General features: G+C 38.1%; 1 protein-coding gene across 4 annotated transcripts in view; it reads right to left on the bottom strand.

Moving 5' to 3' along the window:
* LOC127423390 (caskin-2-like) overlaps positions 1–16,134 on the bottom strand; it is a 61,609-nt gene that overhangs the window by 28,179 nt on the left and 17,296 nt on the right. For all 4 annotated transcript variants that reach the window (XM_051667643.1, XM_051667646.1, XM_051667644.1 and 1 more), the window contains 7 exons: positions 12,863–12,960; positions 11,521–11,666; positions 9,268–9,363; positions 7,017–7,129; positions 3,273–3,381; positions 2,964–3,072; positions 2,054–2,148 (listed from right to left, as the gene is read on the bottom strand). In XM_051667643.1, coding sequence (XP_051523603.1) covers positions 2,054–2,148; positions 2,964–3,072; positions 3,273–3,381; positions 7,017–7,129; positions 9,268–9,363; positions 11,521–11,666; positions 12,863–12,960 — 766 coding nt within the window. The remainder of the gene's footprint in view (positions 1–2,053; positions 2,149–2,963; positions 3,073–3,272; positions 3,382–7,016; positions 7,130–9,267; positions 9,364–11,520; positions 11,667–12,862; positions 12,961–16,134) is intronic.

Here is a 16,134-nt window from a genome sequence, read left to right as displayed (position 1 = left end):
AGAAACTTCAAACTCCCTCCAAATTTACACAGACACAGCTCCCTCAATAAGCTTCGGTGGAATATTCGAAAAGAAATAGTTTGCAGAAACTTGGCCAACCGAAATCCTTTCTCTTTCCCATGAGTCTAAATCTCAAAAGAACTCACCCCGTAATAATCGAGTGCCTTTTGTGGGGTAAGGAATGGCAAGGTAAATGGATCACTTTCTTATGAGACAAAAAAACTGTGGTCAATTTTATAAATAATGGTCGATCTTTTATTCCCTCTCTCAATCACTTAGTTTGTCTACTCAGATGAACTTGCATAATTAAAAACTTCATTCTAAATGCTGCCTACATTCCAGGTTTAAATAATAAGATTGCTGACACCCTTTCCCATTTTTAATTCTAGAAATGTCATGCTCTATGCCCAGAAGCCCTGCCTACTGGCTTAAGATGCCCACCTTTCCGTCAAGTCGTGTAAGGTTCTAGTTTAAACAAGAATTACTAGAATTACTTTCTTCATACGTGACTATCCGCGCCAAATATACAGGTCGGGATGTTTAAATCCACACTCAAATCTTACGACTCTGCCTGGGCTTATTTCCTATCTTTCTGTGCTGGGTTTTCTGTTCCCATTTTTCCAATAAACCTGTTCATCATACTGTATGTGCCTTCATAGTACATTGTTTTAACTCTCTTAAATTGCAACTCGACTCTATCAAAGCCACCCTAGCAAGCATTCAATTTCATCTGCAACTGAAGGATCCTAACATCATTAGACTTCTTGGCCATCCATCCATTCGGTTGCTCTTGAATGGACTTAAGAAAGAATCCCCCTTCAACGATTAACACTTGCCTCTCACATTATTGTTACTTCATAAGAAGCTGCAATGTTTAAGGGCTGGGTTTTGACGATTACACAGTCAGCCTTCTGGAATGTGTTTTCCTCAAAGCTTTTTATTGGTTTTTAAGGTCTGGAGAATTCACATGTAAAACTCTCATTCAATCCTTCACTAGACCTCACCATTTCAGATGTTTCTCTTGACAACCACCAATTCACTATCTTCCTTTTAGCATTCAAAAACTGACAAGCTCAGCAAAGGTACATCAATTGTCAACTGTGCTCTCTCTGCCCTGTCCCGCTACCTGCAAACCTGGAACTCCACATTCCCCTTGCATCCTCTCTTCCTTTCGGCCGATGAGAATCTTATGACGAGTTTGTGGTTCACCTCTAAGATGAAACAGCTCTGAGTACTCAGTGGACTCAATCCACACACATACACAAGCCACTAATTATGGATCGATTCCGGACCAAGTTCACAGGTTCTGCCAATTCTGCATGTTTTATTTGAACCCAGGATCTCAGCAGGGCTCTAGATTCGCTTTAGGTTAGTGGTAGCTGCATTTGCGCTATTCTGCACATAGATAGCTTGTGTTTTTCGCAATGTTGGGGGGTGGGGGTGGGGTTTAACTGATGTTATATGGTAGTAGCAGCATGTCTCTCTCATCTTAGATGCAGAACGTTTCCAAAAACAGCAGCAGCATATTGACTAATGTCAAGCAGCAGCAGCGTGCATAAAGTAAATATGGTTTGCCAAGACCAAACCTAATCCGATATCATTTACAATAAAACATTTTTATAAACTATTTTTAAGTGCTTTTTTAAGCTTTAAAGGGAGGCACTATCCACTGCTATTGTACTAAAAAGATGGATTGTGATCTTCAATAAAACATCTTTTGTGTTCCACAAAATAAAGAAAGTCATATGGGTTTAAAACAACAAGTTACATTTCTGCTTTACAGGTTTTACAAAGCAAAACCCCACTGGGTTATGTAGAATCACTGCCCTAAACAACTTTTTTGTTTTTTATGTTTCTGTGATTCATTAAAACACGGTTTAGTAATTCAGTAAGCCTGCAAGCCTGCCAATCCTCAAACACTTATATGCCTATTATCTAGGCCTAATACATAACACACACATTATACACCAGTATAATTATCATATCAGTATCAAATTAGGACACCTCTTGTGAGAAACAGAGGGGAGTTTGCATGGAAAATAATCAAGCCTACCATGATTACATCTCCTGCCCGGATGTTGAGTGCAGTGGGGTCGTGGAGATTCCAGTAGTCCTTCAATGCTCTCACTTGCAATGCTCCACTGGCATCTAATGTCACATGACACAGGGCAATATAAGGAAGAAATAGTGAGAATAAGAGAAAAAGAGAGACAGATGCCATGAAAATATTCATCAATCCTCAACAGGCTTTACCTGCAAACTCAATATCGCTCCCTGGCGGTGTAACTAATGTGATCTTAAACAATTTGTGAGGTCTTCCTTCCCAGGATACACAAAATTACTACCTGAGAACCTAAGGATTTTATACCTCAAATGAAGAGACATTGTGGGTTGAAATAAAGAAGTGTAATGAAGAGAACTTAAAGAGCAGTAATGCAGTGTTTAAATACTCTGAAGCACTGAGCACATCTCCTGAATATTTAATGGGAAGTGAAGCTCAGAACAGGGAGTCTAAACACCTCTCATCTTCAAACACAGCTCCTTATGCCATAAGTATTAGTATTAGTGCTCATATCAAAGCGCATACTTCAAATACAACAAGTTACTGGATTACAGGAGACATAGTAGAACAGTACAGTTTTAATTTCACACATACAGACAGCACGCAAGCCTGTTGAACCAGACACACACACACAATCAAAACTTTTAGTTGAATCTCCAGGTATGGTTGCTATTGTTATTCCCCGGAGCAGTAATGTTATGCAACTCTATAACATGGAAACAAACAGGTTCTATTATATCTGTACACACCCACAACAGAAATGAAAACACAAAACTGAACACACCTCAAACAATTTATTGTCTACATCTAGGCAAAAAGATAACAATGAATGAAGGCTGATAGCCTGACATAAATGAAGTATGAAGTATAGCAGAATGAGGAAAGAAAGAAAGAAAGAAACCTCTTAGAAGTTGTTTGATTTCTTTGCTGGCATGTGAAGTGGTGAACTGGTTCACAATGTCCAGGGCTGTTTGGTTGTAGGTGTTGCGGATGTTCACATCAATTCCAGCCTAAGTGGTATAGAGTGAAGCATTGGATTGAAACGGACAGAAACACACAATCATACATCACAAAAGTAATATGTCATTGTGCTCTAATATAACTGGAAAATGGTGGACAACCTTCCTAGTAGCTGCTATCACAGTTGTGTACACTGCTGTGTAACTATAGTATTCACAACACTGTTCTATGTTTTTTCTAATTCACTTACATCAAGCAACAGTTTTACTACTTCTGTTTTCCCATAGAGGGCAGCCTCGTGCAGAGCTGTACCAGCTTTAGTAGTTCTGTTGATGTCAATCCCAGCTTTCAGCAGCAGTCTAAATATGAATGATAGCACAGACACATAAGCCATCCAGTCCACAAGATACAAACAAAATAATTTATGTCTTTAATAAACTACGTAAGGGATAATGCCCAGCTGGTCACTATCACAAAATAAACCCTGAAAAGATAATCAGCATCTTGTTTCACCCTGAATGGGTTTATTTATTTTTTTTGTTTGTTTTTTTTTTTTTTTTTTGCTCTAATGACCGTTAGCTTATTACATGGTTTCTTATTAAATAAATAAATGGATATTAAATATTTATCTTGGCTGAAATCATGTTGTTTGAGAAGAAAGGAAACCCAGAGTGATACGAGAGGCATGAAACTAGCACAGCTGTGAAGAAAATGGTTTCTCTGGAACTTGCAGTTTGTAGTTATGCAGTTTCATGGTCATTAAACAAAAATATTTGACCACAGAATGCTGTTATTGACCAATCAGAATCAAGCATGGGTGACTTTTATTGAAAATCTACCTAATACAGGGAAGATCTTGTCTTCTTTCAAGATTTCAAGATTTGTGAAATTGATTGGCACTTTACACAACTTCATCTTTAAATTCACTAATACATAATTAACAGAACATTAGGCAAGCACAGCAGTATTTGCAAAACAAAGTTAAGATGAGAATTTTTGCTGTTATGCCTCCAGCAAAAGAACTACAAACCAAAATCAACACTTAAAACTGCACAGTGAGTGGGGAACCCTGAAACAACATGACAAAGTTCCATCAGCAAGGGGTCAAATGTCATGGCAATTTAAACTCCCTGAGCAACAAAAACAGCCCCTAGATCATCAATAATTTCTTATAAAGAGAGTGTCACTTCTGGGTTCAGTATCTAAAGCAGCAGTGCAGGTTCCATTTTACAAACATTATTTATAAAAAAATTAAAAAAAGAACAACTGTTATTGATTTATTAAACTAACTGAAAAGATTAAAGGCCTTCTTTTCTCTTAAAGGGCTAGTTCACCCAAAAATTAAAATTCTGCTAATTTACTAAACCCCCTCATGTCACTCCAAGCCCATATGACTTTCTTCTGTGAAACACAAATTTCAGATTCTTTCCATTTGAGAGCTTCAGCAGAGAAAAAGATTATCAATACATAACACCTTACATTTTGGTCTGTTCCTCACACAAACCTATTGTATGGCTTCAGAAGATTTGGAATATAGGGTACAAGTCATATGGACTACTTTTATGGTGCTTTTTTGTCATTTTGGAGCCTGACAGCCCCAATCCCATTTCACATTCTTTATATGGAAAAAAAAAAGCATCCAGCACATTATTCCAAATTTCTCCTTTTGTGTACCACTGAGGAAAGAAAGTAAAACAAGTTTGTACAACATGAGGGTGAGTAAATGATGATAGAATTTTTATTTTTGGGTAAACTATTCCAGTCACCATGACAATAATTACACCTCAACAAAATGCTGATAATCGAGTTAATTGATTCCTTGTTTAAACATCACAAAGTATCTACTTCCTGCTAAAATCTGTTTGTTAATTATAGTCATTATGTTTATAAGGAGACTAAGCAATTGAATGATTTATACTCCTAAGCTCAATGCGGCCTCCTGTTACCTATGTCCATCTTTTCCTTGTTTACAAGATGCATTCCAGGAAGGCTTTGGAGAGGAGAGAGCTGCAGCGTGAACTTTCATATATGGTTACTGCTAGAAGAGCATGTCAGAGCAGCTGACTGGCTGGTGTAACCCTATTTGGCCTCATTCCGATGCATGTTAACATCACAGTGCTCTCACAGGCCTCTAACTACACACACACAGAGAGGAGGGCAGCTCGGGTCAACACATGCCCACACCTCCAAATGCACGCACAATTTATCTACTACTCATCTATCTACTCTCCACTCTATCTGTCCACACGCTCATTCCACACCCCCGTCTCTTCACCTCACTTGTTCGACAAACATGTCAACAAAGCTGCCTGCCAAAGCCTGCCTGACCACCTGCTTGACACCACACTACGTCGCAAAAAAGACAGACACCCTCCCCCTGGTATTCATGCGTACAAACACACACATATTCTCTCACTCTCTTTTTGCACCTCTGCAAGCAAGTACCTAAAAAAACACAGCACCTCTCCTCTTGATCTACAACATCAGTTTGAAGAAATAAGCAGATAGGTCTAGAACACTCCTGTAACTTTTCTGGTAGAGCATGGCACTAGCAATGCCAAGGTTCGATTCCATGTAATACATAAAAGGATAAAATGTATACCTACAGTTTTTATAAGGTATCTTTAACTACTATGTACTTAAGCATTTGATACAATATACTTATTATGTACATATCATATGTGTTGTTGCATTGTACTTACATTTAAAGTACCTGCATTTAATTACATCTGTAGATTACACTGTTAACCTTACCCCCTAAACCTAACCTTACCCCAACCCTAACCCCTAACCCTTACCTCACCCATACTCCTAAACCTACCTGTATCTCAATCTCAGTAGCAGCCAATCTGAATCTTGTGAGAATTTTGCAGAACAACATGTAGTTACACAATAACACATTGTATTGTGTGTATTTTAACGTAAGTACATAGTAGTTAAAGACACGTAATATAAAGTGGGACCATACCTTGAATGCAGTATACTGTAAACTGTTTTGGATTAAAAAAAAACCTTCCAGTTTGCCAGATGCATAAATGCATTACAATTAAAACTAGTAGAGCATGGCACTAGCAATAACAAGGTTGTGGGTTTGAGTCCCAGTAAGGGAACATGTAAATGTATCAAATATATACCTTGAATGCACTGCAATTAGCATTAGATAAAAACTTGCAGAGATGCATTACAGTTATAACTGTTAGACCATGGCACTAGCAATACCAAGGTCAAGGGTTTGATTCCCAGGGAACACATAAATGGATAAAATATATACCTTGAATGCACTGTAATTCACACTGGATAAAAACATCTGCCAGATGCATAAATGTATTACAGTTACAACTGGTAGACAATGGTGCTAGCAATACCAAGGTCATGGGTTCGATTCCCAGGGAAAACATATAAACTGATAAAATATATACCATGAATGTACTGTAAGTTGCTTTGGATAAAAAATTATGCCAAATGAATAAATGCATTACAGTTACAATTGACAGAGCATGGCACTAGCTACACCAAGGTTATGGGTTCGATTCCCAGGGAGGGAACACATAAACTGATTAAATATATTCCTAGAATGCACTGTAAATCACATTGGATAGAAAAGCCTCCCAAATGTATGAATGCATTACAGTTACAACTGGTAGACCATGGCGATAACAAAACAAGGGTCAAGGGTTTGATTTCCAGACTAATAAAAAATATAATGTACTGTATATTGAATGCACTGTAATTTGCATTGGATAAAAACGTCTGCCATATGCAAAAAAGCATTAAATTTAAAACTGGTAGACCATGGCACTGAAAAAAGTTATGGGTTATATTCCCAGAAAACACTTCAACTGATAAAATATATACTTTGAAAGCACTTGACTTTAAGACGCTTTGGATAAAAGTGTCTGCTAAAAATACATAAAAGTAGATGTAAACTGAGAGGGAGATAAGATATAGGAAAACATAATAGAATTAACATTTTATTAGCCAGTGAAAAGCAAACCTGATGATGTCCTTATGGCCATTGCGAGCAGCAAGGTGTAGGGGGGTATTATCTCGCCCATTCCCCTCTAAGAGAGCTACCACCATGTTACTGCTCAACAACAGCTGGGTCACCTGAGGGAAAGTAAAATGGAAGTGTGTTTACCTGTCAGGCAGACACTACTCCAGTGTTATCTACTTTTGTTCACACCAACGTTTTACAACAGGGGTCCGCAGTGGTACTGCAGGGGGTTCGGCAATAATTATTTGATCTCAAATATTTTTTGTGAGATTTTTTTTTAAATATACGTTAAAGAAATACAATAACATGTTAACTTAAACTAAAGATGTCACATTAAAATGCTTTCACTAAAATTTATATATAATGTACAAGTGTATAACTATGTACATTTATTATCAATATGGTACTATACAAATGTTATTACAGGCTTGGCTTAAAATGTAACACTCAGTTTTATTCAATAAGTAACAGAGGTCCTTGGACTGAAAAAGGTTGTAGACTCATGTTCTAAACAAGTTGCCAGTGCCAATTTACAATGCAGGAAACTAACCAGAAAGAGTTGTCAACCCAGGCATATGACTACGTACTATCTGGCATTGAGAATGTGTCAAATGGAATTCAGTTTCCAACCGGGGCAGAATCCTCCTGCAGCCCAGCAACTGACTCGCTGGTGCGCTGCTAAATTAGACTCATTCCATCAGCCTGCCTCTCTGCAGCATTTGCATTCTATAATTCCAAATGACTTGGGCAAAAGATTAAATAGAAACAGTTCACCCTTGCAAATCTAGTTTAAGGTGAATTAAAGATCTCTCAACAGGACTTCTTCAGAAAACTGTCAGAAAAGCCATTTTCCCAAGCCTTTTATCCTGATTTCCCCAGTTTGTGCAGGGTGCCACTGTAAGCAGTTTGTATGTGCCTAGTGATATTCTTTGCCACTGAATGCATATGTAATACTGTCTTCACAAAAATAATCAAGACCTCATTCAAGCTCTGTTATGTCATAAACTCCTGCTTATAATTATCTTCGAGAATGCAGTGTGGAAATATCTTCAGTGCTATGAGCATGTTTTTAGAGTTGGATAACTCAGATAGATGTTGAAAAGGGCACAGTTATTTAAAATTAGATTAAACGCTCACTCTATTGATGCAGAAAATACCAAAATATTAGCTGAATGATTCCCCTGCACATTCACGGCACCATTTCATCTCGTGTTAATGAACTGAAAAATTTGCTGAACAATGCAGCTTTACCCTTTGGTAAAATCTAAATATTTGTACCTCAAATTGTTAAATGAAATAAAATCAAGCCTTACGGACTAGGGTTATTGACAACGGTTTGAGTACTTTCCTAAACACCCAAACTAATGGACAGTTGAGTTAATTTTAATCATCCATAACTTTCTGAAACTATTTTATTAACAAGTCAGTCTATTCAACTTTTACCTAGTCAAACACATTCAGGTGTGTCAAGATCATTTGTGACCCACAGGCTTATATACATTTTATTGTAATGAAAATGTATTTTATGCCTTGGTTTTAGAAAGGGCTAATGTATGTCAACTCCCTCTAACAGTTATCAAGAAGATGCGATAATAAGCCTATAACTCTTAAACAAATGTTAATTCTGTTTACTACTGTTTGTCACCATTGTGTGGGTAGGTTGCAAGGTTTTTATTAGCTGTATAACTTTCTATTTTTTTGTCATGTCACTTTACATTGGCACCTCTAGTCACCATTAAAGGTATAGTTCACCCAAAATGAAAATTCTGTCATCATTTACTTGTGCCATCCCAGATGTGTATGACTTTCTTTCTTCTGCTGAACACAAACAAAGATTTTTAGAAGACTATCTCTGCTCTGTAGGTCCATACAATGCAAGTGAATGGCGGCCAGAACTTTAAAGGTTAGCAAAGCACATAAAGGCAGCATAAAAGTAATCCATACAACTCCAGTGGTTAAATCCATATCTTCAGAAGCTATATGATTGGTGTAGATGAGAAACAGATCAATATTTAAGACTTTAATGTTTGTGTTCAGCAGAAGAAAGAAAGTCGTACGCTTCTGGGATGGCATGAGTGTGAGTAAATGATGAGAGAATTTTCATTTTTGGGTGAACTATCCCTTTAACATGATATTTTGTGAAATTTTAATTGAAGAGCACAAATCAAAGATATATTTATCCCCCTGAAGTGTAGGGGCAGGCCAGGTTACAACAGATGTAGTGACATCACAAAATCTCCTCTTCACTTACCTTGAGTCTGCCAAACTCACAGGCTAGGTCCAGAGGGGTCTTCTTTACTTTGTTGACAGCGCAAGGGTTGGACTGGTGTTGCAGTAGCATTTCAGACTGAGTAGACACACACAAACACAGACATATAGTGAAAGGGCAGAGGAGCCGTGTCTGGATACATAAGGCTTCTGGAATTACACAATGACACAATAGAAGGACAATGTCACAAGCCATATTGATTTTAGTCTACTCGCATATGAAAAGCTGAAATGACATCCAGGAAGGTCAAGGAATTCGAGGGAAAGGGCATAGAAATGCTTTGAATTCTTTGTTAAAATATATTATGTTATCTAGCACAAAGCATATCCTGTGACATGATTTGTGAGAAAGATATGACTTCTGGAAAGGGAATACTCTGCATTTTGAGCCAAACCATTGGCCACTCTAACCTGGTTCTGAGAGGTGTCAAATACACAGCAAGACTAACTGAAAAAACACATTGTTTTAAAACAAAGCCCTGGACCTGCAGAGTAATGCTATCTATGTTGGGGACCACTGTTTTGCCTTGAGCATGCAACGACAAGTCTTGCATTTTCCAGGGCTTCCATTTTCTTTACAAAACATTAAATGCCACATATCCTCTTCATCTAGCAGCTCTGTAAACAGCCTCAAAAGCAAATATTTTGGTTTGATCCACAGCATATTCCTGAGTCACTATCAAAGAAATCCTACATTCAGCCTTTTTGCCCATTTATTTTGAATAACGAGTGCGAAGACAGAGATGAAAGCATTTAGTGAAAACCTTTTGACAATATGGAAGATGAACATTAATATTTATGCATGTATGCATTTAGCAGACACCTTTATCCAAAGTGACTTACAGTGCATTCAGTGTACATCTTTTATCAAAATGTCTGTGCCCGTGGGGGCCTGGGTAGCTCAGCGAGTAAAGATGCTGACTACCACCCCTGGAGTCACGAGTTCAAATCCAGAGCGTGCTGAGTGACTCCAGCCAGGTCTCCTAAGCAACCAAATTGGCCGGTTGCTAGGGATGGTAGAGTCACATGGGGCAACCTCCTCTTGGTCGCTATAATGTGGTTCTCACTCTCAGTGGGGCGCGTTGTGAGTTGTGTGTGGATGCCGTGGAGAATAGCATGAAGCCTCCACACACGCTATGTCTCCACAGTAATGTGCTCAACAAGCCACATGATAAGATGCACAGAAGCTACAGCGATAAAACCTCAACACCTACTTTTACATCATCGCACCCTTGGCCCCGCCCACTGGCACTCCATTCATACTCAGAGAGAGAGAGCAGGACAAACAGGCCTAGTATGGCCTAACTATTCCTGAATATCAAAGGGGACCCATCTGGACTATTTTGAATTGATAGGGATGGATATTAGCATGGACTACACAGATGTCTTTGACTCCTATCATGTATCTCGTGCCACTTTTAAAAGTTACAACTCTGAAAAGGAGATCTCATTCTGTTTCATTACCTGCTCTGCATGTTTTGAGCACTTCTTGCACCCATCTTTGATCACTGCGGAGATTGCAGTTTTTATAAAGTCAGATCAGATAACTTGCGCCAAAAGTGGAAGGGGCTCTGTGACACATAAAACAAAGAAGCGATGCAGCGCTAAAAGTGGCAGAGAGAAAGACTTGCATTATTGGCATTACTTTCGTGGCTGGAACAGTACATTAAACACAGTGACATCACCCTCAACAAACTAATTTTAAAATGATGCCATATAACAGACAGCTTCAGTATAAATGACAGCTTCGTTCAACTAGGGTGCTTTAGTTCGTCCAAGAGAAAAAAGTTCAGCTTGTTTCATAGTATAAATTAGGCTTTAAGAGATGGTTCTTTTAAATCTACAGCATGGTCAGTGTAATGCAGCTGCCGAATGAATAACTCGGAACCGGAAACATTAAATTCCCTACAGTTTCTATCCCTGGACAGAAGGTTACCAAACCACCTGCTCTAAAAGTGTTTTTCATGAGCCACCCAAACTGAACCAGGTTTTGCTGAGTTGGTGATGGTTATACAATGTGTTTTGACACACTGTTCACTCACTCAAAGCTGCCCAGGCTATATCAGTTCATCAGTACATCAACGCCATCAGTACATATCATACCAGTCAACCACACCCACTTTAGTAAAATGGACTTTCATGCAAGTGGCAGTCTAAACCCAACGTGACTCTTGACATTGTCCTCCTTATGTAATTACAAACAGGTACAAAACTGGAGGAAAAGTGAGCTACATACCACTTCATAGTGTCCGTATTGTGCGGCCAGGTGGAGAGGGATCTGTCCATCTTGTGAAGCCCCATTCACAGAAGCTCCAGCTCTCAGCAGCATTAGTACAGAGTCAGCCTTCCCCTGCCAGGCAGCATAGTGCAACGGACGCATACCTAGAACAGTGGGTAAAAGCAGAAAATCATTATTTTTACAGCTTCAAGTCCCACTACATAGAAAAAGACTGTGCCTTCCTTGGTAGGGGCCTCTATTTTTCTATTAAAAGTTTTTCTATGCTCAGTCCATGTCCACAGTAATCCATGTATGTTTCTAGACTCCTTGGAGTCTTTTGTATTTTAGGGTTATGAAATTATGAATATGGGTTAGGAATTGTATGAAAAGTTTATAAGCTTTTTGTCTGTAGTATAGTTGAAAAAGAGGCTCTGTGAATGCAAGTGTTGTGAAAACCACTGGCAAAATAAAGTTGACTATTGGGTAGTTTTTTTTTACTAAAACTATTTTAAACAGTATTTTGATCATTCTTTGATCATTACATTTGTCACATCATAGGACCATTAAAAATGAACTAATGAAAGCAAATACAGTAGCTGATTAAAGCAACGGTCACTTTAGGGTTTGCCTTTGAGTATGCAAAATTATTGCGGACACCACATCGGACAGGAAATTATATCATGCTGAATAAATGCTGTATTAAATATAAATGGTGTGCAATTAAAGCCATATCCAGAGATAAATTATATATCAAACATACAGTATATTAAAAGTGGAAGAGCTTTATTATAAGATTATTATTCATCAAATCTGCCATGCTGTCATATTAAATATGTTAAAATACAGTGTCTACTTACTGTCTTGCAACAATAAAAACATGCAGCTTTGAAATATGTATTCTTTGTAATGAGCCAAAAGGTCAGCGAGTGACCTTTCGATCTTCTATTGGTCACATGTCTTCTTATCATACAAATTTGCAGGAGACAGTTCAACAAACTGGAAGTTTCATCTGCATCGGAATACGAAATTTCTTTGCATGAGCTTGCGTTTTGGTCTCCTGCATTTGGACGTGTTTGAATGGGAGTGAATGGAGTGCAAATTGTAATGTGAACACAGCTTAAAAATAATGACCAGTTACAGTACCCAATATATACAGTACACTTTCCCATATATATCAACTTGAAATCTTGAATGTCGACAAACACGATATACAAGTCAACTACCCTTGTATTGACTGTCTTATTCAATCTGTTTTGATGCAACATTAAACTGATACAAAGCAATGCAAAGTAAGGACATGCGCACTAAACTGACTGACTGATCTGTAGCAGTATAAGGCAAAAATGGCACAGCGTTTCACCATTACTGTCTTTTATGTCCACGGTAGCCTGTGCCTCCAACAGCAGAGACAGCAGGTCAGTAGTGCCAGTGAGAGCTGCATGGTGAAGTGCTGAAAACCTGTGAAAGAGAGGGAGAAAAATGTAAAAGTCCTGAAAAGCATGAAAAAATGCCCTGAAAAATTTCTCTAAACTTGTCTGTTTATTGGTTAAATAAGGTTCAAAGTGACATGTAATTTCTGTGCATCTAGCGGCACCGTACATAATTGCAAAAACAATGACTGCTTTCAAAAATGTTTCCCGAACACGCTCCCTGTCTGTCATTGGTCGTCCAAAGAGAAAGCCAAACTCAAATCACTGGTTGAGCAAAGTTGCTGTGTCGGGCTGGAGGAGACACTCAAAAAACAGAGCAATGTTTTGATAGAGCCAGTGTTTACACTTTAGTGTAAACAAATATTGTGAAGTTTTATGCTCTGATTAGCCAAAATATGAGAAGAAACATTCATTCACTTCAGATTTACAAATAAATCATTTTGAAGAACAATAACCCATCTGGTGTTGAAGAATGTAATACTGGCAAGTCTGGCACTGTTTCTATCAGTCTTGACAGCTAGTGTGCACTGCCCCAATTAGCAATTTTTGAAGGAAATAGATGACTGAAGTCCATTTTTTTTGTTTTTTTGTTTGTTCTTTACATCCCTTAAAATGATTGAGCACCAGCATTATAGATTAATAAATCCAGAATATCTTATCCATATGCATATGACTCATGGATTGAATAAATGCTGTATTAAATATAAATGGTGTGCCATTAAATCCATATCCAGAGATAAATTATATATCAAACATACAGTATATTAAAAGTGGAAGAGCTTAATTATAAGATTATTATTCTTCAAATCTGCCAAGCCAAGTGCACTTGGGATTTACAAATCGCTTTGTGTCAATGGAATAATAGATGTGCATGTAGCTCACTACCATTTTAACATCCTCACACTGAGTTCTAAGAATAAAATGTGTCAGTACAGCTAATAAGTGTATAATTAGCTCTCTAGATTAAGCAGACTTTGCCTTGTAGACTTGAGATTGTTTCTGGGGTTAAGGAACTGAATTTGGAGGAATAGCACTAATCCGAACAAAGCCTTCCTGACTGAGACAAATAAATATATCATTTGCATTAAAAAATGTATCACAGGAACAGAAAACCAAGATTTCTTTGGAATTACTTGTGCCCGAGTGAAAAAGATCTTTTTCACACTAGCTTTGATGTTGCATCTTCTGTAAAAGAATGTAAGTGCATACAGGTTCTATGATGAAGTTGCTCAGTTTTTATTGAAAAGATGTATTAAGGATCAGTTTAGAGACACTCCTTTCTAACCCATATGTGTAACTCAATGTCACAATAATATCAGAACGCAACAGAATGGAACAGAACAAGGTTCTTGAGAAGTGGTTTTAAAAGTGCAAACTGTCTAACAGGTAATGCACAGAATACTCTCAGCGCAGTAATGAAAGAAAAACTATATGCAACTATACATTGTTCTTATGTGGCAAAGGGTAGGGTTTCCTAAAGCCCTTTCATACATCTTCCTGTCTTCTCTCACTTTGCACTGACAGAGAGTTCCTACATGCCCTTTCATCCAGAGATGAATCACAGGTATGAGTACAACTACTCATAACTTCAGTCAAGACTTACTGTAGATAAAATCATGAGTGCACACTTATTTTTTTGAAACTAATAGATAAAAAAGGAAAAAGCACTATGCAGCCTTTGTTCTGCAGCCACAGAAGTTGAGAGCGAGTAACACTGAGACGATTAATATTACACATATCTAAAGCATGCTGTGTTTGGCTTATGGTGCGGCATTCACTATCTGATCCAGATTTCTGAGCTTTTGACTGAGAGCATTCTTAAACCCATTCACAAGGGACACTTCTTACACATCAGTATGTTGTCCGTCGATAATTACTGTACATGTTAAAAATATCCTGTCGGGTAAATTATTATGTACTATTATTATGTATAGTGTGAATAACAGAACATGACTAGAAAAAACACACAAAAAGACTGATTTAACAAATAAAAGAAACAGAAAGAAAGAAAGAAAGAAAGAAAGAAAGAGAAAGAAAGCAGGGTGCTGGAGTGAACAGCGCCAGTAGCACTGATGAATAATGAAATGTTTTCCCTCCACCTCAGCTGCGGGTCCCTCAGGAGTCTGTTTCTCAGTTCTTCTCCTGCTGCTCATGAAAGCACAAATTAGCACTCATGCTTCAACTTCATCAGGATACACTTTCAACTTTCTGCTACTTTCATCTCTCTAGGCTAATGGGACACCCAGATACAACATCCGCCATGTTTTTATGTATACACTGCGTGCCCAGTTATTAGGCAAATTGTATTCCTCAGGATTAATTTTATTGTTGAACAAACACAATGCTCTCAGTCAATCCAAAATGTTATTGAACCTAAAACCTGAATGTTTAACAAAGAAAAGGTGAGTTTTGTCTTTCTCAAGGGAATGTATAAGTGTGCACAATTATTAGGCAACTATTAGTGTGCACAATTATTAGGCAACTAAATTACAAAAATAATTTCTCCTAACTCAATTTCTCTTATTCTCAATTTTTAGAGTAGGTGCAACAAATAAGTAACACAAAATGACAATTAAATAACATTTTTGGCCTTTAAAAAATATTCAGTGACCACTATAGCCACCCTTCATTTCAATAACTGCCATGAGCCTTCCATCCATGGAGTCTGTCAGTTTCTTGATCTGTTCACGATCAACTTTCGCTGAAGCAGCAACCACAGCCTCCCAAATGCTGTTCAAAGAGGTGTATTGTCTTCCCTCACAGTAAATCTCACATTTGAGAAGGGCCCACAAGTTCTCAGTTGGATTTAAATCAGGTGAGGAAAAGGGCCATGTCATTATTTGGGCATCTTTGAGGCCCTTGCTGGTTAGCCAAGCAGTGGAGTACTTGGATGCATGTGATGGAGCATTGACCTGCATAAAGATCACGGCCTTTTTGAACCACTGCTTGAAGAAAGTACTTTCCAGAAACTGGCAGTAGGTTTGATAGTTGAGTTTCAGTCCATCTTCAACTCGAAAAGGTCCAACTACCTCATTCTTAATGATAGCAACCCATACCAGTACCCCTCCGCCACCTTGCTGGCACCTGACTTGAAGTGGTGCCCTGTGTCCATTAGTGATCCAGCCACGGGCCCATCCATCTGGTCCATCAAGAGTCACTCTCATTTCATCTGTCCATAAAACCTTTGAAAAATCTGTCTTCA

Source organism: Myxocyprinus asiaticus, chromosome 32 (genome assembly GCF_019703515.2).
Source record: "Myxocyprinus asiaticus isolate MX2 ecotype Aquarium Trade chromosome 32, UBuf_Myxa_2, whole genome shotgun sequence".
In the NCBI taxonomy this organism is placed as follows: Eukaryota; Metazoa; Chordata; class Actinopteri; order Cypriniformes; family Catostomidae; genus Myxocyprinus; species Myxocyprinus asiaticus.
This window is presented reverse-complemented; position numbering and strand designations above follow the sequence as displayed.